This window comes from Artibeus jamaicensis, unplaced genomic scaffold, assembly GCF_021234435.1.
Source record: "Artibeus jamaicensis isolate MK-2021 breed Jamaican fruit bat unplaced genomic scaffold, CSHL_Jam_final contig_2790, whole genome shotgun sequence".
NCBI lineage: Eukaryota > Metazoa > Chordata > Mammalia > Chiroptera > Phyllostomidae > Artibeus > Artibeus jamaicensis.
In genome coordinates this window covers 3418800-3440920 of record NW_026521616.1, presented here as the reverse complement: position 1 = coordinate 3440920, position 22121 = coordinate 3418800, and the positions used below count along the sequence as shown (strand labels likewise).

The window sequence follows — 22121 nt, the reverse complement described above, 5'->3', positions numbered from 1 at the left end:
ACGTAGCACTCTTCAAAGCAAGTAGCCTAGGAGGAGGGCTGGGCCACACCTTTTCACGTATTGGCCAGCTCGTCAGTTGGTGGGTGTGGCTTAGTACAACTCTACTAAGCAAAGGGGTGGCCATCTTGCCAATCAGAGCTAAGACAGCCAGAAAGGCGGGACCAGAGCTAAGGGCTGGCACCCCCGAGTGGGTGTGGTCACGCTGCCCACCAGTAGGCGGTGATTGGCCCTGGGAGGTGCAATCGCAACTTGTGCGTCACGACGCCGCCAGCTGATCGGAGACTGGAGCCGGTGAGTGCTGGGCGTTGGGAAGAGAGCGCCGCCGGCCGTGGGGGACGGACGCGCTGATTTGCTCCCCTACTCTCAGCACCCACCACACACCCAGCACCAGGTGGGTGTGAGCTGGGGTCCTGGCCCCACCGGAGGGAACCGTGCTAACGGGTAAAGGGGGCAAGTAGGGTTCTGGCGGCCACACCCTGCCCTTCCGGGGGAGGGGAGAGGGGGCGGTGGATACAGGGGCACTCTGGGGGAGAGGGGCCTGGACTGTCTGGAGTAGTGTGTCAGGAGATTTTAAGAGAGTCTGGGGCAGGAGTCTTCGCGGAAGGTCTTGCGGAGTAACTAGGAGGAAGGTGAGGGGCCCGAGGGCTGGGGGCGGCTAACCTCGACGCCCTTCGCTCTGAGGATATGGGAGACGGCTCCCCAGCCTGGGGAGGATTTGGATCGGGCGGGTGGCGGTAGAGGTGCTTTGCCTCTACCGGCATTCAGTGGGTCAGGGTCAGCTGAGTGTGCTGACAGAGAAGGGGTCTCTGGGTGGGCCGGCCCCTCTCATTCCCTCCCAAGGATGTTATGTAAGGGGGGAGGGGAGAGGAGTAGGGGGCGGCGGTGCCGGGACCTTATGCAACCCAAAGGTTTAGGGTTTCACCGCGGTTGGTGGGGGAAGCGGACTTGAGGAGGGCCTGGAAACTCTACCCCCGGCCCCAGCCTCACTAGCGGTCTTGGGCCGAGAGAAGGTCACCTCTGCACCTCCCCCCAGCCTGTTCGGTTGTGGGGGCCCTAGCCCAAACCTGGCCCCGACCGCCTGGGAAACCGGCGGGCTGGGTGGGGCGCCTGGGTTAGTCATCACTGGGCTCCCTCTCTCCCCACCTCTCGGCCAACTCTTGGCCCCTCCCCGTAGCCTCAGACTAGACTGTCGCCCCCACCTCCCTCCGGCCCTAGTTCCTGCCTCCAACTCATTTGGCCTGTCATCCTGGCTGTCAGACCGGGCTGGAAGCTGTCAAGGTGCCAGAAGGTTGATGGAGCAGCTGGTCAGAGGGTCACGGCCCTGGACCCACCCCGCCCTGCAGCCAAGGGCACCTGCTTGGCACATACTCTCAGCAGCCGCTAAGTCCTATGGGCTGACCACAGCCGGCTTCCAGAAAAAGGACTGGGGAGGAATTGGGGACTAGTCACCTGGGGGAAGGAAGGTATCTCAAAGTTCATGCCTCCCAAAAGGGTTTTGTAATTTGAAAACCTCCCACCCCTACCCTAATCTTTCTTACCTTCTGAGTATAAAAGTCTCAAGGCAAGACCACCTTGGCCCCTTCCATTGGCATGGATGTGCCCTTGGAGCTGAGTGTCAGCACAAACCCTCCTGCCACCCCAGCTCACAACCCCTAAGCCTGCCACGCCCCCAGCCCCCTCCCTGGGCCATGCTGCAGGGCCCGGCTTTTCCTGCTGATTCATGCGTTGGAACTGTGGGGGCGGGGCTTGGAACTTGGAACAAAGTTCAGACATGGAGGGGCCGGCAGACAGCCTGGAATTCATACCAGATGTACCCGGAATGTGCAAGCGGAATGCCTGGCATTTGAGAGTCCTGGGGAGGCTGCCCAACCTCCCTGCTTAATCTCCCTCCCCTCCAGTCTTTGGTCCCTTGTCCTCTCCTCACAGTCCCAGGAGCCTCTGCTGACCTTCCAAACTCTAGATCTCTTCCCTTCCTCGCTCTTTCCCAGATCCAGGGCCCCAAAACTCTTCTTCCAGCTGAACTCCCTGGGAATAAGTCAGCTGGGCTGATCACTGAATTCACATTTCTGGAATTGAGGTACAATTTCTCACCTAGTACCTGGGTGATGGGTGGGGTGTGTCCAGGGCCCCAGGTCCTGCCTTTTCTGAATACTGAATAGGCTGGGGTCCTCCATTGGTGGCTGGGATTAAAGGGTTGAGAGAAGACCTGGGTTTTACAGCTTCAGGTCTGGAAAGAGAAGGAAGGGAAGTATGTTTAGAACTACTTCTTGCTTCTCACTGAAGCTAACAGCTCCTGTAGGCCCAGGTGAGAGCCAAGAACCCTTCTTTAGAAGGTTGAGTGCTGGGGCTGGACTTGGACAGTCAGCTGGACGGTGTCCCTGGGGTATTGCCCTGCTCAGGTCTTTTCCATTTTTCTTTCCTTTGTCTTTAGGAGCCTGTACCTCCCACACCTGCACCTGGCTGAGCCGCAGTAGTTCTTCAGTGGCAAGCTTTATGTCCTGACCCAGCTAAAGCTGCCAGTTGAAGAACTGTTGCCCTCTGCCCCTGGCTTCGAGGAGGAGGAGGAGCTGCTTTCCCCCTCGTCTGGAAGGTGACATAACGGTCCGGGAAGGTCCAAACAGCAGGAGTGGTGATGATAACCTTTCAGGAAAGGGAACCCTGTTCCTCTGAAGAGTCTTCACCTTGACTGGCACAGCCAGACAGCAGTTTTAGATCAGAAACCCTGACTGAATTAGGGAATTGGATGGCTCTGACTACCCAAGGTCAGTCAGTGTTTGTGTGATAATGGGGAGAAGTGGAGCAAAGAAGACCCTGTCTGTCCCTTTATCCAGATGTTTTTCTTGACCTTCCTTCCTTATCCCTCATTTTTCCCCATGGTCTTTCCAGGTGGGGTCCAGAAGTAAGCTGTGTCTTGGGGAGCATTTCATACTGAAACTCTCCATCTGAGTAGTCATGCCCCCACTCTTCACTTTCCCTGTGTTTCCATAGACTGGTTCACACTCTAGATTCAGGGATATTTAGTGTATGTGGGACCCTTAGACCCCCTGTCTCAGTTTCTCTGCCTACCCATGAGGTGGGGAAATCACCCACTTAAGGGAATCAGAAGCCCATCGTGCAGACTCAGAGCTTGGGGTGGGAAGAAAACTGCTTTTCACTTAAGCTGTTGCCCCTCCTCCCTCCCTGACTGTAACCCCAGGATGTGGGGGTAGGGGTTGGAGAGTTAGAAGAGCTAGTAGAAGCTCAATCTCTACATGGACTTTTCATCATGCAAAGGTGGCACCAGGTGTCCTCCACTCCCCAAAACAGGACTGCAGCTCCCATGGGGCTCCAGCTACCACTGCTCTCTTTCCTCACTTCACTTTCCAGGCTAGTGTGTGAGACTCAGCTCAGGCCTGTATGGGGCAGGAACTACATGCCCCCCACCCCGGCAACCAGGAAAGCTGAGTTCTGGGACAGAACCCCCCACTTTGGGGCATCAGACTGTGTAAACCTGCCACCCCCAGCTCCTGATCCAATCTCACTCTTTGGCTTGGGCTCTGGTATGGTTCAGCCTTTGCCCAGTCTCCCTGCCTGAAAGTAGCCATATCCTGGGGCTGCAGGAAGCTGTTTGTTCTATTTGGGGGGAGGAGGTGTACAGGGAGCTGCATCCTCTTCTCCATTGATAAGAAACTGAAAGATTTAGGGAAAAGTAGAGTGTTGAACCAAGCTCTTGCAGCCTAAGCTGCATGTGTGTGGGGCTGTAGTAGAAAGGGGTGGGTAGACTGAGTCCACTCATAGACTTCAACAAAGGTCACTGTATCCCTGGACATTGCTGCCATCCTTTCTTCCCCTCCTCACTTCACTGGCCACAGTATTTCCCTCCAGCCATGGATATGTGGCTCTGCCAACCTCACCTATCATGGAGAAGACATGAGGACGAGCGGCCTGGGCACACAGAGGCAGGCAGAACTCGAGTGAAGAACAAGGCCCGGAGAGGGCAGGGGCCTGTCAGGGCCAGGCACACCCCAGGAAGAGGGAGGACAGCCACCCTCAGCAAGGGCAAGCTTCCAGCCACCTTCAGTCTGTCTGCCTCCTTCAGAGATGTGGGGCCATATTAAAGTGTCCTGTGGTTTCATCCTCACCCTTCCACCTCTCCTCCATCCTATAATTTTTATATAAGCAGCTTTAAGGAACAAGAGCCAGCTGTGAAATATATAGGAAATTCATGAAAAATTGAAATGGATAAAACCATGGGGGAAAAAAGTGTGCTTCATTAGTAATTAAAGAGCAGCAAATAGAGCTATAAGCAATTTTCCCATAGCAGACTATATCAGAAAAAAATAAGACCTAGTTGTTGGCAAAGGGTACTAAAATAACACCACCGTACATTGCATATATGGTAATACAGATTGGTACAGTCTTCTTGGATGCAAGTTTGGTGATATGTATCAAACATTACCATGGCCTTTGACCTAGTAATTATACACTTGGGAATTAATCCTAAGAAAATAATGAAAGATTTAGTTAAAAGGTGTTCATCCAGCATTGCAATAGAGAAAAATGGGAAGCAACTTTCTGATTGGGAATTCATTTCTGCTGTAATGAAAATGTGCAATAGGGGATTGCTTAAGTAAATTATTGTATATCCATCCAGATGGTAGAGTGCTGTGCAGCCATTAACATCATGTGGAAGAACATTTGACTGGAAAGAAAAATGCTCTTTGAATACTAAAAAGTTTATAAAAATAGTGTAGGTCTTAATTTTGTTTTTTTAAGATACAAGTATGTACTTGCATAATACATAGATAAAGACTGAGGACATACTCTGGAATGTTGATATTAGTGGTTATTTTGAATGTTGGAATAAGGTCATCATATTTTCCTTCTGTAATTTTCCAAGTGTGCTGTAATTTTTTTTGTAATTTCCAAATCTGCTATATTAATTTTGTATGGCTTTCATATAACAAATAAAATTGAAAAGAACCACTGTAATTTTTTTTAATGGGGTGGTGGGTGTGGAGGAATGAAGGGATGCCCCTGGCCCCTTGTACTAATAGGGTTTTGGTGGGGAAAGGGTGGTGAGAGCGTCTGGGGGAGCACCTGTTGGCTGACGAAGGTCATTCTTTGGGAGGAGCTGGACCCACTGGCTCCATGCACAGGAAGGGCTCTGTGAATTTCTGACTGACAGCTTGAGATGGGGCTTGGAGGGAGATGGGAGACAGCAAAGTGCTATCACTCGCTCTTCAGGAAATAGGTGTTGGGGGGAAGATTTTCCTCTCCTGGAGGGAAGGTTCTGGAATCCTCAAGAGTCCTGCTGCTGAAAGCATGATGGGTCTTTGTTTTTCTCTTTAATTTTGTCCCAGCCTTGAGGTGTGTGACCCTGCGTGACCTCTCGTTGCTTCCTCAGATTGGAAGAGATTATCCACCCAACAGGTACCACTCTCGGGTGGGGGGTGGTGTTCAAGACTACAGTGCTGAGTAGTTCCCTCTGTCTCCCTAATAACGAGGCTCCAACGTAGGGCACCCAAAAAAGGTTGGGGGGGGGAGTCCCCAGTGGATCGCCTCTCCAAAATAGAAGCTGTTCTCTTTGAGAAATACTGTGTATGACGGCGGGGCTCCTAGAATTATATGGTTGCTGGGATGTGTTAGAGGCCTGCGAACCTCCGGAGTTAGAAGGGGTGGTCCTAAGAAAATAAAGTGGCTTTTCCCTGCCCACCCCCCCACCCCCGCAACAACTGAGACTGGGGGGGCGGGGGTGGAGCAGTGCAGTGGTAGTGAGGTTGAAGCAAACGAAAGTGGGTTTGCCATGCCCTCGAACTTCAGGGCTGCGTGGATGCGGTGGGAGGGATGATTAACAGGTGAGATTTTTGAGTGGGGAGAAGAGGTGAAAGTTAGTGGGGCGGGGCCTCTGGGAGTGTCAGGTGAGATTAGTGACCTATTTCGGAAGCTCCCGAGAATTCAGGACAGAGTTAGGGAAGATCTCTATCTACATCCCGGAAGTCCGCCTGAGCTCCGTTGCACCCCTAGGGCCTGTAACCCCAGGTCTGTTGCTAGGGCGGGACGAGATCGGTTGCCTTGGCTCCAGGGGCGGTGGCTGCGTGGTTGCTCCAATCACCGCCCAGCCGAGAGATCCTGGGCGAGACCTTGGAAAAGTTACAGCAGATTCCAAAGGCCTGGCGGGTCGGAGAGCTAAGGATTCAGCCCTGCCAGGAGGCCGGTTCAGCGTCTCTATAGCGGGTGTTGGGTGCTTCTAAGCCGAGTGTGCAGGAGTCCAAGGAACTGATCCGGTCCTAGCCCGCCCGCCAGGCCTTGTCGCCCTTGGGGCCCCTCATGAGCGGTGCCGCCTTCCACGAGATGCACTGGGTGCTGCAGCTGCTGCCCAGCCTGGGATCTGCTTGCTCAGGACCCTTGGAAGTGGCGAAACATCTGTGTCTCCCTGGTGCACAGCCTGCTCACAGGGGCTGGGGCGCTGCTCCGGTGAGGGGCTTCGGGAGGCGCTTGGATGAGGGTAAAGGATGGAAAGCTGATATTAGAAAACCTGGTGGGCACCTTTAAAATTGATGCTAAGTCTTGACAGTCTGATGCTGGGATGGGTGGGCGGAGTGCCCACCAGGAGAATGGGATCTGGGTCTGTACCACACTCGCAGTGGTCCTGTCTCCTCTGGTCTGTTGTTGTGCCTTAGATGGGGGCCGACCCCATTCATGGCATCGCGCCCTGGGCCTTGATGCTGGTGGCTGTACCTCTAGGTGAGTCTACAGGGAAGGCTGGGCAGGTTTGAGGGTGGGAGACAAGCTTCCAACAGTAATTCTAGTCCTCCTCTGTTAGCTTTGCTGAGAGAAACTAAACAACTGGGAAAGGTAGGGGCTGGAGATTCCTCCTCAGGTTGTACACTGGCTTGGAGGAAGCCTAAGGCCCTCCCACCCCTACCCCATTTGCATGCAGGTTGTTTCCTGGCTGATAGAGCTGACATGCTGTGGAAGCAGACCTTGGGCCAGGCCTGGGACCTTCTCCGTCACCATTTGGTGGTGAGACTCAGGGAGAGGCTAGACAGGAAGGGGGATGTGCCCAGATGAGGACCCCAGTCTCTTCACCAGCTTTATGTCTCGTGACTGCCCAGAGAGTCTCCGACTCACACCTCCTCTGGGCTTGACCCGCCCAATTTTGGGCTGAATTGAAGGGAGGGGATTGACTGCCAGCCACAGTTGGAGTCTGAGCAGTGCCTCAGGAGCTTGGGTTGCCACAGGTGTCCTGTCAGCTGCAGAAATGTTGAATACAAAGCTCTTCTGAGAAGGCAGAGCTCCCATATTGGGAGTGGGAATGGGGCATGAAAAGCCAGGAATAGAATTTAGGGGGCGTCCTGTGCAGGTGCTGCAGCCCCAGGGAAGACAGCCTCTGAGCCAAGGCTGCTCGCATTGTAGCAAGACTGTTTCAAGGCCATTCAGCCTCCTGATGTAAGGAGAAGCATAAAGGTTGGGTGTCCGGAGGGAGGGAGTGTCAGAAAATGCTTGGGAGCTACTCTCTGAAGGGTGGATATTGGAACGTGATTGGGTAGTAGGTCATGGAAGGTTCTCTAACCTTTGACCCTGGCTCCCCAAATAGTGAGCTGCCTCAGCACCATCGTTCTCTCTGGCCACTATGCTGGCTTCTCTGTGGTATCTCTCCTCCTACAGCTAAAGTCCTCTACCTGCCTGCACCTAAGAAGTTGCTACTGCTTTCCCACCAGGCCCTTCCTTGGCCTTCACTGTGGCCAGCTGGGCCACGTTGGCCACCCTGGCCCTTTTCTGCCTGGTACCCCTGGGGTGGATGGGTCTGTGGTTCATCCAGCAGCACCATCAGGTACCTCCTGCTCTGGTTGTCCTTGGTGGAACTGGGCCAGCCACTGTGGGAGCTGTGAGCATCACGCTAGGTGTTTGCATTTTGGTCAGTGATGCCCTATGGCCTTGGCCTCATTCACCCATCCCTGGGCACCAGGACATGTGATGGGGAGCCTGTCACCAGGGATGATTCCCCTTTCAACCTGAAAGACTAGAGAGAGGCCTCGGGTTCCTCTTCTGCCAGTCTTGGGAAAGGTAAGACCAGGACAAGGAGATGGCGGTCTTCAATGCACAGCCCCCCGTTAGGACTGGACTGGATTTTCAGTATCCCAGTTCCTCTTTCAGCTAATTCAAACCCCTCCCCCATTCCTAGGATCTGGGAAGAAATGCTAATGGTCATGAGTGGGTGAAAATCTGGGCTATTGTTCACTGAATTTCATCATCAGATAACCAACTGTCCTTTCTAGAAAACTAATGCTACCAGAGGTACAGCCAGTGCTACCAATAAAGTGTGGGAGGAGGCATGAGACTGCAGAAACCCTTTGCTTTAGCATCAGGACCGATGAGGGAAGGTGAAGTTCTACCAGTATTAGATCTGATATGGAGGGGGTGAGACCAGAGGAAAGAGAGGCCTCACATATGACCCAATTCTGGCAGTGACAGGGGAACACACGGTGCTGTCCATAGCCAGTAGTTATTAGACATACGGCTGCCACGAGACCAGAGACCCTGGTTGTAGTGATTGCTGCTGATATTTCTGTTTCTCAAAACCTCACTATATTGTGTTTATACTTAACCTAAGTTCTACTGTTTCCAGCATCTGCTTTTTCAGTTTCTTTAGTATCTCTTGACCTTTTCAAAGCAAACAGATATTTTTAGAGGAAGGAACATGGGCCTAGGTCTCTCTTCTTAGGACAGTGCAGAAGGCCAGAGCCATAGTACGGCCTCAAACACCTATTCTGGTGCACAGTGCAAGGTCTTCCTAGGCCCCGGGTTTCATGGAAGAATGAGGCAGAGGCAGAAGCAGCTGAGGGAAGGCTTCCTTTTGGCTGCAAAGGGGTTAAGGAATGCCTGCCTCTTCTGGGAGTCATTCACAAGCTCTCCTTTCTCCCCAGCTGCTTCTGCTGCCTTAAAAAAAAATTTTTTTTTAGGCACTGACTGGTGTGGCTCAGTCAATTGAGTGCCAGCCTACAAACCAAAGGGTCACCAGTTCAATTCCCAGTCAGGGCACATGCCTGGGTTGCGGGCCAGATCCCCAGTAGTGGTTGAGTAAGAGGCAATTACATATTGATGTTTCTCTCCCTCTCTTTCTCCCTCCTTTCCCCTTTCTCTAAAATTAAATTAAAAATTTTTTTTTTATTTTTAGGGAGAGAAAGGAAGGGGGAGAGAGCAAGAGAGACATCTATTTGTTGTACCACTTAACTCTACATTCCTGAGCCCTGCCTGGGTTTGAACCCACAAGCCTGGTGTGTTGGGATAATGCTCTAGCCAACTGAGCTACCCAGCCAGGGCTGTGTTCTCTTTCTCTATTGCACAACACCCCTCCCTTCTTCAGGCAGAACATCCAGGTTATGGGAAGTGTAGAGCAGGTTAAGGTTGCTACTCTGCTAAACAATGGAGGAAATGAGATAACCCTTAATCACCCACAGAAAAGCTATGGAAGCAAAAGCAACAGACAGGAAGATTTTAAAAAATACCCTGCCGAAAAGAAAAGCTAAGCTAGAGAAAGACAAAGGGGATCTTAAAGACAGGCATACAGAGACTGGGGGACAGATAGAAAGAAAGAGGATTCCTCGCATAGAAGAGACAGAGGGGAATGGAGATGGAGTACATGACAGAGAATCCTTGGCAGGAATATCAAGAAAGACTGTTACAGAAGCTTGAAATAAACCAAAATCATGGACTTGGTAAAATGGTTATAAACAAAGAGGACAAGAAAAAAAAATCTGACAGCAAGGGACCCCAAGGGTGGAAGGCACAGATAGTCTAGACAGTGATTTATTGAGAGTGAGTGACAAGGAGGAACAACCAGACTCAGGAGAGACGGAGGTAACAGTGGCAGACTGAGAGATTAGCAGAGCGAGAGGAGAGGTGGAGAGAGACAAGGGGGATTTGTCAGGGGACCCAAGAAGCAAAAGAGCGGAAGATGGAGGAGGCAGGCAGTGGGAAGATTTATTGACAGAAAAAGAGCAGGAAATAGGTGGTGTTGGAGACAGGCAGCGAGACAAAGGACAAGCAGCTACAGTGCAAAACCAAGACAGACCAACAGGAGCTGATAGGTGGAGGCTGGTAGGAAGGTGAGAAGAGTCCAAATCAGAGGCATACACTGAGATAGAAGAATAGGCCTGGAGACAGTGGGAAATCTCAGAGAGAAAAAGGGGAGGGGAGAATTGTTGAATAAACATCCAAAGGAAGGAACAAGGGAAAGAAGGGAACACAGAGATGGAAAGAGAGACAGTACATAGCAGAGACAGGGGAAAATATGAGAGAGAAGGATCGTGAGAGATCTCCCATCAGAGTCATTAAGACCAAGGCTCAAAGGGGAAGAACAACAAATAGAGGCTGAGGAGAAACTGCGACATAAACACAGGCAGAAAAAGAGAACACAGGGTTTAAATGTAATCAGACTAAAACCAGAGAAACCAAGGTATAGAAGTTGAGATAGAGAAACAAAGTAGAATTCTGCCAGAGTCCATCTTTTAATACAAGTAGAACCTTCAAAACTTTCAGTGGAATGCCTTGATTAACAAGAACATGGCCGTGAGTTTTCCAAAACGAAGCAAAACAAAAACAAACCCAAAAGGTGACATACTTAGGGGCATGTCATAAAATCAGTGCTCCAAATGAACACTCTTCTTGGTAATACTTGATAGTTATCTATGAAGGATGCCCAAGAACTAGACTGTAAGGGAAATCTGGCAGTTTCTGTGGTTAATTCGTAGAACCCACACAGGAAGGGTGAGATTAGCTACTGGTGGGGGTAGGACATAAGTGAATACTTGAAGAGTTTGGGATTACACACAACTTTCCATCATGGTGATCCAGTAGAACTTCAAGAAGGCAGAACCAGCCCTTGCTGGTGTGGCTCAGTGGATTGAGTGCTGGCCTGCAAAACAAAGGGTCACCATTTTGATTCCCAGTCGGGGCCACATGCCTGGGTTGCGGGGCCAGGTCCCCAGCTGAGGGTGTGTGCAAGAGGGAACCACACATTGATGTTTCTCTCCCTCTCTTTCTCCCTCCTTTCCCCTCTGTCTAAAAATAAATAAATAAATAAATTTGAAAAAGAAGAAGGCAGAACTGGATTGTGATTATAATTAAGTGGCATCTCATCAACTAGACCAGTTATCGTGTGCACCAGATATAGACGATGCGGATCGGAGAGGCGTGGTCAGGTGGTACCCTGGAAGAGGGAAGCTAAAAGAATGAAGAGGTTGGCAGATGCTACATTTGGTGCACTGTGTTGGGTCACCGTGGCAGTGCCCTGTCAGACCTCGCATGGCTCAGGAATCCCCCTCCAGTCTTCACTCCATACCTACCAAGCTGCTTCCTGATGAATTATTTGCCTTTTAGCACAGAGGAAGGGCTTTTCTGGATGGGGGAACATTGCTACTTTATGGGCTTGGAACACTGTCCTTGTCATAAATTAACAAATTGCTAAGCAAATAATTGCATGTCTTTTGTGAGTGTGGTAACAATGAGTCACTTTTTTATTTTTTATTTTCTTTGCTCCAGTGGTGTTCTGATACATAATGCAATGCTGGATTGTGGAAACTTTGCTGTGAGACAATCTCTGGGCACTGACTTTATGACCTACAAAGCCCTAAGGTGTTCTAAGCTTCTCTACTATCAAAAAGCAAACCCAATTTGTTTAGAAGAATGGATTTAGAGCAAAGGAATGGGTGCAGACAAGTTAGAGTGATTCTCAATGTTAGGGGTTGAAAACAAAGACTCTTTTAGCCAAATTAACAAGAAAATTGTTCATTGACAAGGAATAACTGAGGTGTCAAGATTTTATTGTATGTAAAATCTAGATTTGTCAGGCTGGGAATTAGGAGTCTTTGCTTTGTAAGAGATTACATAGGTGAGGTTATTTTTTAAAGAGTTGCTCCTGTGAAACATATGAAGGGATTAAGAAGTACAGATTGGTTGTTATAAGATAGTCACGAGGATGTGAAGTACAGCATGGGGAATATAATCAATAATATTGCAATAGTTGTGTGTAGTACCAGATGAGTGCTGGAAATGTTGGAGAAAACACTTTGTAAACTATATGAGTGTCTAACCACTATGCTGTGCACTTGAAACTAATACAAAATAATATTGAATGTAAACTTATTGAAAACAAAATTTTTTAAGTTGCTCTTTTATTGAAATAAAGTGTCTGTTTAGAGTCATTAGCTTAAAGTCAGCATTCCAGGCTAAACATTTGTGGCACTATTACCTCATCAGACACTTTTTATACCTTATTTTATTTAATCCTGTACAATAGAGATTTATATCTTTATTTATGTATTTTTAAATTTTTACTTAATGGTTTTTAGAGAGGGGGAAGGGAGAAAAGTGTTGATTTGTAGTTCCATTTATTATTCATTCACTGGTTGATTCTTGTATGTGCCCTGACGTGGGAGCAAGCACAACCCTGGTGCATGATGACGCCCTAACCAAGTGAGCTATGGGGCCAGGACCTCACCCCATTTTTTTAATCAGCAAACCAAGGCAACTTTCTCAAGGTTATCTAACCAGTTACTGATGGGGTCTGGACTCAAACATATATATAAGAACCATCTGGAAAAATTCCAACCATTGTTAGTACAAAGAGAACGGTTTGTGCGACATCACTGTAGCCTGGCAGCCAAGGAGAGTGTACTGAAATGCTCATGTGTGAACAATGATGACTTCACTGTACTAGTTAGTGGGGGTGGTAGATGCGGTTGAGTGAGCATGTGTACTGTGTGGCCATCACATTCAAAATGACTGAGCAAGGAGACCAAAGAATCTGCCTCAAATTTTGTGTTAAGGTTGAACATTCCTCCTTGGAAACCATTCAGATGATTCCAAAGGCCAAAGCTGTGGGCAACTTGTGATTGGCAGCTTCTTCATGACAACATGCCTGCTGATGCATTATGTCTTGTGCAGAGATTTTGGTGAAACATCAAATCACCCAGGTGACTCAGGCCACCCCGCCCCCTGCCCAGACTTGGCATCCTGCAACTTTTGGCTTTTCCCAAAACTAAACTCACCTTTGAACGGGAAGAGATTTCAGACTGTTGATGAGATTCAGGAAAATACAATGGTGTAGCTGATGGTGACTGGGAGAACTGTGTGAAGTCTCAAGGTGCCTACTTTGAAAGGGACCAAGGTGGTATCATTGTCCTTTGTACAATGTTTCTTGCATCTTCTTCAATAAATGTCTCTATTTTTCATAGTATATGGCTGGATACTTTCTGGATAGACCTCATATATGAATAAATCACCTTCGAAATTATCCAGGCTTGTCATTTCAATTTGCAGAAAATTGAAGCCTACGAAAGCTGTGGTTTATCCAAGCACACCCAACTAGTCCGTGGCACCGCCAGACCTAGAATCCAGGTCTTTGATCTAGTTCAGGCTCCTTCCTATACACTATCTTGCCTCTTTCTTTATAGGAAGGATGTGGAGTGGAGAAACTTTAAGACAGCAAAATAGGAGCCAGCTGACAACTAAAAATCAATCAAGTCAGATAAATTGCCTCTGAAGTGGTATTTATAAGTCAGGATGCTTCAGTCTGAAAGCCAGACCTCTGTTCACCGAGTATTGATTTCTGCACTTTTCAGGAATGTGGTAACTGTGCAGGGCAGAAGTCCGTCTCAGCTCTCCCTGCCGCTGTGAGCACCATTTGACTCAGTGTTGTGAGCACATTCTTCCCATGCCTTTAACCCAGTGGGAGACAAAATTTCACTTGCCACATCTTCTCCAGGAACTGAACACAGAAGTGACTTTCACACTGAGATAAGGAGGCAAGCCACTCAGGCTTCAAGGACAGAAGGACGGAGTTTGATCTTAGAGTGTGATATGAGGGTCCTTGCAAAGGGCTCTGTGCCTACCACCACCCAACAACAGCAACAAAACAGACTCTGGGGAGTATCTGACCTTCCAGGGCCAGTAAATGACTTCTTTGGGTCGAGCTTTCCCCTGTTGCTTTGGCTTGCCCGCCCATGATCTTAAGAGAACCCCTTCGCTTCCTTGAACTTCTCTGGTTGGCATTGCTCGTCCCAGGGGCTAAGACACTGGCACAGTGGCTCTCCCTGCCCCAGACCTCAGGTCAGGGCACTGTTAAAGAAAGACAGTGGAGCCTGCAGAACTGGAGTGCCGCAAGTCCCTGCTGCTGCCCTGGTCTAAAACAACACTGCTGTTTTCTCCCCTCAGCAGCTCATTAGAGATTGTTGTCTTGCCCCGACTGGTGTGGCTCAGTGGGATGGGTGTCATCCTGCAAACTGGAAGGTCAGCAGCTCCATTCCTGGTCAGGGAACAAGCCTGGTTTTCAGAAGGCCAGGTCCCTGGCTGGGGGCGTGCGAGAGGCAACCGATCGAGTTTTCTCTCACACATCCATGTTGCTTTCCCTCTTTTTTTCTCTCCCTTCCCTCCTCTCTGATAAATAAATAAAATCTTTAATAAAAAAAACCCATCATTTTCTTCAGGGAGAGTGACAGAGGGTACATCCTAGGAGAGCTGTAGCAGCATTTCCTTGACATATATGAAATTTATAAAATTCATATTCATATATGTATTGGGAGCCTAGGGGGAGAGTTGGATTTCCATTCTCTATGGTGGGGAGTGAGTAGATAATGCCTAAAAGTAAAAAGTTAAGAAATACCAATTCTAACTTATTACTCGAAGATATGGCAATAAATGCCAAAATAATCAGCTATAATTGGTGAAAGTGGTTTTTTGGGGGAGAAATGGTCAGGGGGAGCATAAGCAGCTGCAGCTGTTCTTTATAATAAATCTTGGTAACAAATTCTGCAAGACTGTATAATTTCATAAACACTAAAACTAAAAACATTACAGTTGCAGGGAATTCAACCTACCTCAGATCAAAAACATTGGGGAAAAACATTACATTGTTGCTGACATGTACTATGTAGCTTGGCCTATGGTGGTTGTGTCTGTACTGAATATGTGCAGACATTCTTTCTTGTAACTATTCCCTGAACAATACAGTATAACAACTATTTACATAGCATTTACATTTTTTAAGATTTTAAATATTCTATTTTTAGAGAGAGGGGAAGGGAGGGAGAAAGAGGGAGAGAAGCATCAGTGTGTCCTTGCCTCTCACATGACCCCTACTGGGGACCTGGCCTGCAACCCAGGCATGTGCCCTGGCTGGGAATTGAACCCGTAACTTTGGCATATTGGGATGACACTCCAACCAACTGAGCTACCCAGTCGGGACTATATGTAACCTAGAGATGATTTAAAATATATGGAAGGAAATGCATATGTTATATGCAAATACTACATCATTTTATAATAAGGGACTTGAGCATCTTTGAATTTCGGTATTTGTGGAAAGTCCTGAAACCAGTCCCATGTGGATACTGACGAACCACTGCAATTGTGTAGCTAATGCACATCTCCACATCTGGAATGCCAGCTCCCAGCAGCCTCTGTCTAGTCAGCTCTCCTCTGTACCCTGGCACCCTGGCAAGGACTGCACCTGGAGGTGTGCATTAAACTTTTGTAGAAGGGAATAGTTAAGGGCTATATAAGCTTTGGAAAGATTTCCTGCGCTGAATAGGAGTTTGGACAAGAAAATCTCCAATGTACCTGCCAGTTCCATGATTTTTAAAAATGTTTTTAAAGATTTTATTTATTAATTCCTAGAGAGAAGAGAAGGGAAGGAGAAAGAGAGGGAGAGAAACAATATATGGTTGCCTCTCATGCATTCCCATCCGGGGACCTGGTCTGCAACCCAGGCACACACCCTGACTGTGAATCAAACCAGAGACCCTCCAGTTTGCAGGCCTGTGCTCAATCCACTGAGTTACACCAGCCAAGGTCAGTTCCACAGTTTTAATCCACTTTCCTACTCCTCTCAACTGCTTCAGTCCAAATTCACGTCTTTCTTTCATTCTTAAATTTTTGAATAAATAGTCAATTCCCATTGCCTCCATTGTCTCGTTAAAATTCTTGGCAACCTGGAAACTTTCTCTTCCATTATTTTTCTGAAACTGCTATTTAGGTCAGGGAATTCTTTCTTAGTAAGCTTGTGTCCTTTCTCAGTCTTCCCTTACCTTTTGCATCATCTAACATCTTTTCGTGAAGCTCTTCCTTCCTGTATTCCTCTTCTGACCTGTCCAGCTGTTCTTTCCCAGGATTTTTCTGGCTTCCTCCTATCCTACCTAGACTGTGTGTGCCTCAAGCCTTTCTCGTCTACTTTTCTGTTACTCTTTCCTCTGTGAACAGACTCCTTCTCCTGACTTTAGTATCAATTTTGGTCTGATAATTCAACCCCTCATCTCTGATCCTAGACTGCCACTTGTGTATTTTTAGCTAGAGGATGTCTTTATGAGTATGACCTGCAGTCACCTCCAAGTCCAATTTTAAACTCAAACGATGAGCAGACTGGTTTGACTGCAATGACTGGTCCATAACTGTGGCAGCTAATATTTTCTATTCAGATCTATTCCTGGCTTGGTCATTTCTCAATTGGGCTTTATCACACTAACTTACACCGACTATTTTTGACTAGTAAAGGCACCTTAATGGAAAGCCTTAATTCTTTAGGTTTTAATTCCTTGATGTTAAATTATTTCATTTGCACGAATGTTTTCCATCTTAAAAAGAAAAAAAGAAGCCTGGAAATCATTGCCAAATAGGTCCAAATTTGGCAAAATGTCAAAACTCTGCTTGGAATTCAAAACCAGATTCAATTTGGCTCGAATTTTGCCATCCAACATGATCTGTGCTTCTTTGCATGAAAATAGAAAATGATATGGCCGTACGGTTAAGGATGGGAGTGCCAGAGTCATCACTGTGCTACCGTCTGTGGGGCCTTGAGAAAGTGGCTCAGCTTCTCTGAGCGTCAGTGTCTTTACCTATGAAACCAGGCTAATAATAACACCTATCTCATTGGATTTTTATGACAATTAAATGAACTAATGCATATAAAGTTGTTAGAGAGAACTGGACATATAGTTCATGTAATTAATTGTGTGACCTAAGGCAGGTTACTCCACCTTTCTGAGCCTGGAATTCTCATTAGTACAATGGGAATAAAAAAGTTCCTATCTTCTTAGGTTATTTTGAGGGTTGAATTAGCTTATTTATTTATTAAGTTCTTTAAAAGATTTTATTTATTTAATTTTAGAGAAAAGGGAAGGAAGGGAGAAAGAGAGAGAGAGAAATATCGTTGTATGGTTGCTTCTTGTGCACCCCTTGCTGGGGACCTGGCCCACAACCCAGGCATGTGCCTTGACTGGGAATCAAACCAGCAACCCTTTGGTTCACAGGCCAACACTTAATCCACTGAGCCACACCAGCCAGGGCTATCTGTTAACTTTTTGTTTTTAAATAATTATAGGTTTACATGGAAGTTACCAAAATGGCACAGAGAGCATAAAGATAAAACATATAGGGCCCTGGCTGGTGTAGCTTAGTGGATTGAGCTTGGGCTTGCGAACCAAAGGATCGTGGTTCGATTCCCAGTCAGGGCACATGCCTGGGTTGCAGGCCATTTCCCAGCAGGGGACACACAAGAGGCAACCATACATTGATATTTCCCTCCCTCTCTCCTTTCCTTCTCCTCTAAAGATAAATAAATAAAATCTTTAAAAAAAAATAAACATATAGGTCAATGGGGTAGAATTGAGAGTCCAGAAACAAAGAAATAGTCAGTTAATTTTTGACAAAGGACCAAGACGATTTAAAGGGAGGAGAACACTTTTTAACCAATGGTGCTGGGACAACTAGATATCGACGGGCAAAAGATAGAATTTGGAGCCCTATATTATACCACACACACAAATGAACACAATGTGAATCATAGACCTACATGTAAGACCTAAAACTCTTATAAAACTCTTACAAGAAAACATTGGAGTACATCTTGTGACATGGCTTATGCAATGCTTTCTAAGATTTGACACTAAAATCACAAGAAGTAGAAGAGAAAAATATGAAAAGTTGGGCTTTATCCAAATTAAAAACTATTGTGCTTCAAAGGACACAATCAAGACAGTGAAATGATAACTCAAAGAATGGAAGAAAATATTGATATATATTGTATATGACAGGGGACTTATATCTAAAAAATATAAAGAACTTTTACAATCCAATAAGAAGACAACCCAATTTTAAAATGAGCAAAAGATCTGAAAAGACATTTCTCCAAAGAAGTTATATAATGCTGCAACAAGGATGAAACTCAAGGACATTATGCTGAGTAAAATAAGCCAGTCACAAAAGACCACACTATTCTACACTACCATTTATATGAAATGTTTCAATCGGGCAGATCTATAGAAACAGAAAATAGACTAGTGGTTGCCTAGGGCTGAGCAGGAGGTGGTGGGAGGATATGGGGAGTGCTGATGGGAGCAGAGCATCTTTTAGGGATGATGAGAATGTTCTAGAACTAGATAGTGATGATAATCGCATGACTCTGTAAATATACTAAAAATCATGGGATCGTATACTTTAAACAGGTAAACTTTTTTTGTATGCCCTGAATAGGAATCTTACCGGCCCCCTTTCACTTTGTGTGAATGCTGCCCAAGAAACTGAGTCACACCTGTCAGGGCTAGGCAAGTAAACTTTATGGAATGCATAATATATTTCAATAATGCTATTTAGAAAATAGTATAGAGTTCTTCTGTGTCTTTCACCCACTTGAGAACTTTAAAAAAAAGATCTTATGTATTTATTTTTAGAGAGAGGGGAAGGGAGAGAGAAAGAGAGGGAGAGAAACATTGATGTGCAAGAAATACAGGGATCAGTTGCCTCTCCCGGTGCCCCCAACTGGGGACCTGGCCCGCAACCCAGTTACGTGGCCTGGCTGGGAATTGAACTGTAGATGTTTCAGTCTGCAGGCCAGCACTTGATCCACCGAGTCACACCATCCGGGATGAGAACTTCTTATATAGCAATAGTAGGATAATCAAAACCAGGAAATTAACATTATTGTTGACATTATTACAAGTCATCATTATTAGTATAATACTGTTATGAGACTGTAGTCAATATTAGGATTTTACCAGGGTTTAGAACAATAACTGGTACACAGTGAACCTTATATAGGTGGTAAAGTCTTCACTACAATGATGATGATGAACATAATAATGATGATTCTGGACTTTTTACTGAAGCCAGTTTGATGATGGGCTGGCTCTTTTTAGAGCACGCCATTTTCTCTTTCTAAACTGTAACTCTAAGAGCTTTTGAGATATTGCTCCCATCATGTGATCAGTTTGGCTCAAACTCACAAAAATTCTCCGATAATTAATTAATTAATTAATTAAGACTCTTATTCTAGCAGCTTCTGCAATTCCTTCTTCCTTTCTCTTTCTTTACCCCATTAAATCCTTCACATCCATTTATCTCCATTAAACATTCGATAATCTTCCTTTCCCTTCCTAAAAGTGTATGATCCTCCACATCAGCACCACTTGCCTAAACTCTCCTTGGCATTTTTCTCTGATTATTTCACCTTTGAGTCCTAAATTCTCAACTAGATTGAGAGGCTGCAGTGGTTACAATTCCCCTGTATTCTCTATAATAAACTTGGTGTGAGTTCAAATAAACTCATCTGTTGTGGTAAATCAGCTTGAAGAGTGTTACTGAAGGATGAAGCAAGAAGGTTGGGAATCGAAACACGGATAGCAGGAGGTGGAGAGCTATTCAGGCAGCAAGACATAGGCAGAGCCTGAGGGAGTCAAGAAGCATTTATAGGGGGTCCACTATACACTCCATAGTGTAATCACTGCAGAGAGAGAAAAGAGGAATGAAGAGAGAGGGGGGAAAAGGCACCCAGGGATGTTCTTCCCATGGCCTCTTATTTTTCTAGGTTCATTCACTAAACTATTCCTTGACTTCCAAGCAGGGTTAAACGCCCTCCCCCGCAACTTCCATAACAATGCATCTAAGAACATGGTCTGCCTCCTTGATACCCTGTGAGCTCAATGAGGTTATTTTTCCCTCTGCTATGTTCCCGATAATACATAGCAGGTACTCAATAAATGATGGTTGAGGTCCTGGCAGGGTAGCTCAGTTGGTTAGTGTATCATCCCAATATCCCAAGATTGTGGTTTGATCTCTGGTCAGGGCACATATAAGAAGCAACCAATGAAAGTATAAATAAGTGAAACAACAAATCTCTCTCTCTTTCTCTCTCCCTCTCCCAAAAACATTAATTATAAATTAAAATAAATGATGGTTGAATGAATGAAAATATGCATGAACAAAGGACTGGTTGACTCGGAGCTAGTACTGCACCTCGAGTCTACATTATGAGACTAGACACAGAATAGTATGCAACTTTTGACAAATTTATTAAAACTGGAAGCTTGAGTCTGTAGCGCTCCCAAGCCAGTGGCAGCTAAAAACGATGAGGCCTGTTTGAGGTCCCAGAAGCACCTTCAGAACGCGGGAGGCGGGACTTGTGCCTACTCCTACCACGCCCCCTAGCCTTCAAATAATTCCGCCCATAGGCCCGCCCCCTCTGGCCCGATGTGCAACTGTAATTGGTGAGCTATCTAATCTGTCTGAGCACATCGGCGCCTATTGGGTCAACTGCTGATGTCGGGTTGCGCACTTCCCAGTGTTGGCAACGCGGTGCGGACGTAGTCCTGCCGCCATTGCCCTGACTACGGTTTGCAGTCTGTGTGAGGGGCTGTGGAGGTGTGTGGCGGGTTTTAAAGGGGCAGTGGGAGGCCTGGTGGGGTCGAGCTGAGAGGCCAGAGGAGTTAGCCTGGGCTGTATCCACGCTAAGTGTGGAGGGACTGCAGGACGGGGGTCTCGACGCGTTGCTGCTGCGCCTCTTGTGGGCCCGGGCCCTGTTGCTTGTTAATTCTTTTCTTCCGCCTTCTCCCCAGATTCTCCGGACATGGCCGGAGTATTTCCTTACCGAGGGCCGGGTAATCCGGTGCCCGGCCCTCTAGCCCCGCTGCCGGACTACATGTCGGAGGAGAAGCTGCAGGAGAAAGGTGAAGAAAGCGGGCGGGAGCGTTGTCTGCGGGCCCCGAGATGTGGGGATGGGTGCGCGCGCGTGCGCGGGGAGTTTGAACCTTTTTTTCCTCTTTTTTGGCAAGTGTCAAAACATTAGGTGTTAGCTCATTTATTAGCCAACCCCTCCCAATTTTTTTCACCCAGTCAGGTCTTTAAAAACGTCTGCTATTTGCAGACATTGGTTCAGACAGTGGAGATGCAATAGTGACGGTAGACAGAACGGCTGTCCTTATATGGGTTTGAAATGCTATGAAGGAGATAGAAAATAAAAAAGCTTACCTGTAACATACCCGGGCAAGGAAGACATGCAAATTTGTGAAAAGTTTAAAAAAAAACATTTGACGTGAATGTGATGAAAGAAAAATAAAGAATATCGAGATGACAAGAGAGTTAACTGCGAGCGCTCTTGCTGGATGCCAGAGCCTCTTACACATCCTGACAGGCAGGCCCTCACCCTAGGGTTGTGATTTTCAACCTTTTAATTTTTGTTTTGATTTAAAAATTAATTTAAAAATTTGATTAAAACATTTTAGAGAGAAACATTGATTTCTCCTTCCACTTATTTGTGCATTCATTGGTTGCTTCTTGTATGTATGTGCCATGACCAGGGATTGAAATTGGGCATTCCGGCAATACTATTGCCAGCTCAGCTAGCCAGCCTGGGCTCAACCTTTTTCCTCTCATGGCACACATTAATTAATTACCAAATTCTGTAGCACACCAAAAAATACATTTTTTTCCGATTTGACAGAATAAATGTTGGCTGTTGTCATTTTTTTATGTGACACTCCAAGGGAAAAGAGGTCTACGCCCTTGACTAAATAGCCAGGTATTACATGTTTGAAAAATTCTTATAGCACACTGGTTGAAAATTGCTGCTGTAGGTCAAGAGTTGGAGATGATTAGATTAAGGGTGTGCAGTCCTTTAAACTGAGGTATCTTTGTAGCCCGAAAATGGCAGCAGTTGCAGGCCAAGCGCTATGCAGAAAAGCGGAAGTTTGGATTTGTGGATGCTCAGAAGGAAGACATGCCCCCAGAACATGTCAGGAAGATCATTCGAGACCATGGAGACATGACCAACAGGAAGTTTCGCCATGACAAAAGGGTCTACTTGGGGTAAA

General features: G+C 46.7%; 2 protein-coding genes and 1 long non-coding RNA gene across 3 annotated transcripts in view; all 3 read left to right on the top strand.

The window, feature by feature from the left end:
• Positions 1-297: 297 nt before the first annotated feature.
• LOC119040690 (uncharacterized) lies at positions 298-4957 on the top strand. Its single transcript, XR_005080908.2, has 3 exons — positions 298-391; positions 1989-2077; positions 2432-4957. It is a non-coding gene; the product is annotated as an uncharacterized LOC119040690 (long non-coding RNA).
• Positions 4958-5826: 869 nt separating this feature from the next.
• Positions 5827-8638, top strand: TLCD2 (TLC domain containing 2). The gene is given in 10 exon segments (XM_053662717.1): positions 5827-5837; positions 6102-6192; positions 6286-6375; positions 6377-6487; positions 6663-6726; positions 6923-7002; positions 7075-7085; positions 7584-7703; positions 7705-7938; positions 7940-8638. Coding segments are annotated over 10 exon segments (882 nt in total). The 3' UTR covers positions 8010-8638.
• Positions 8639-20587: 11949 nt separating this feature from the next.
• The window catches only part of PRPF8 (pre-mRNA processing factor 8), a 33061-nt gene continuing 31527 nt past the window's right edge, over positions 20588-22121 (top strand). Inside the window, exons 1-3 of the mRNA XM_037133698.2 lie at positions 20588-20673; positions 20868-20978; positions 21948-22116. Coding sequence (XP_036989593.2) covers positions 20879-20978; positions 21948-22116 — 269 coding nt within the window. The 5' untranslated portion in view covers positions 20588-20673; positions 20868-20878. The remainder of the gene's footprint in view (positions 20674-20867; positions 20979-21947; positions 22117-22121) is intronic.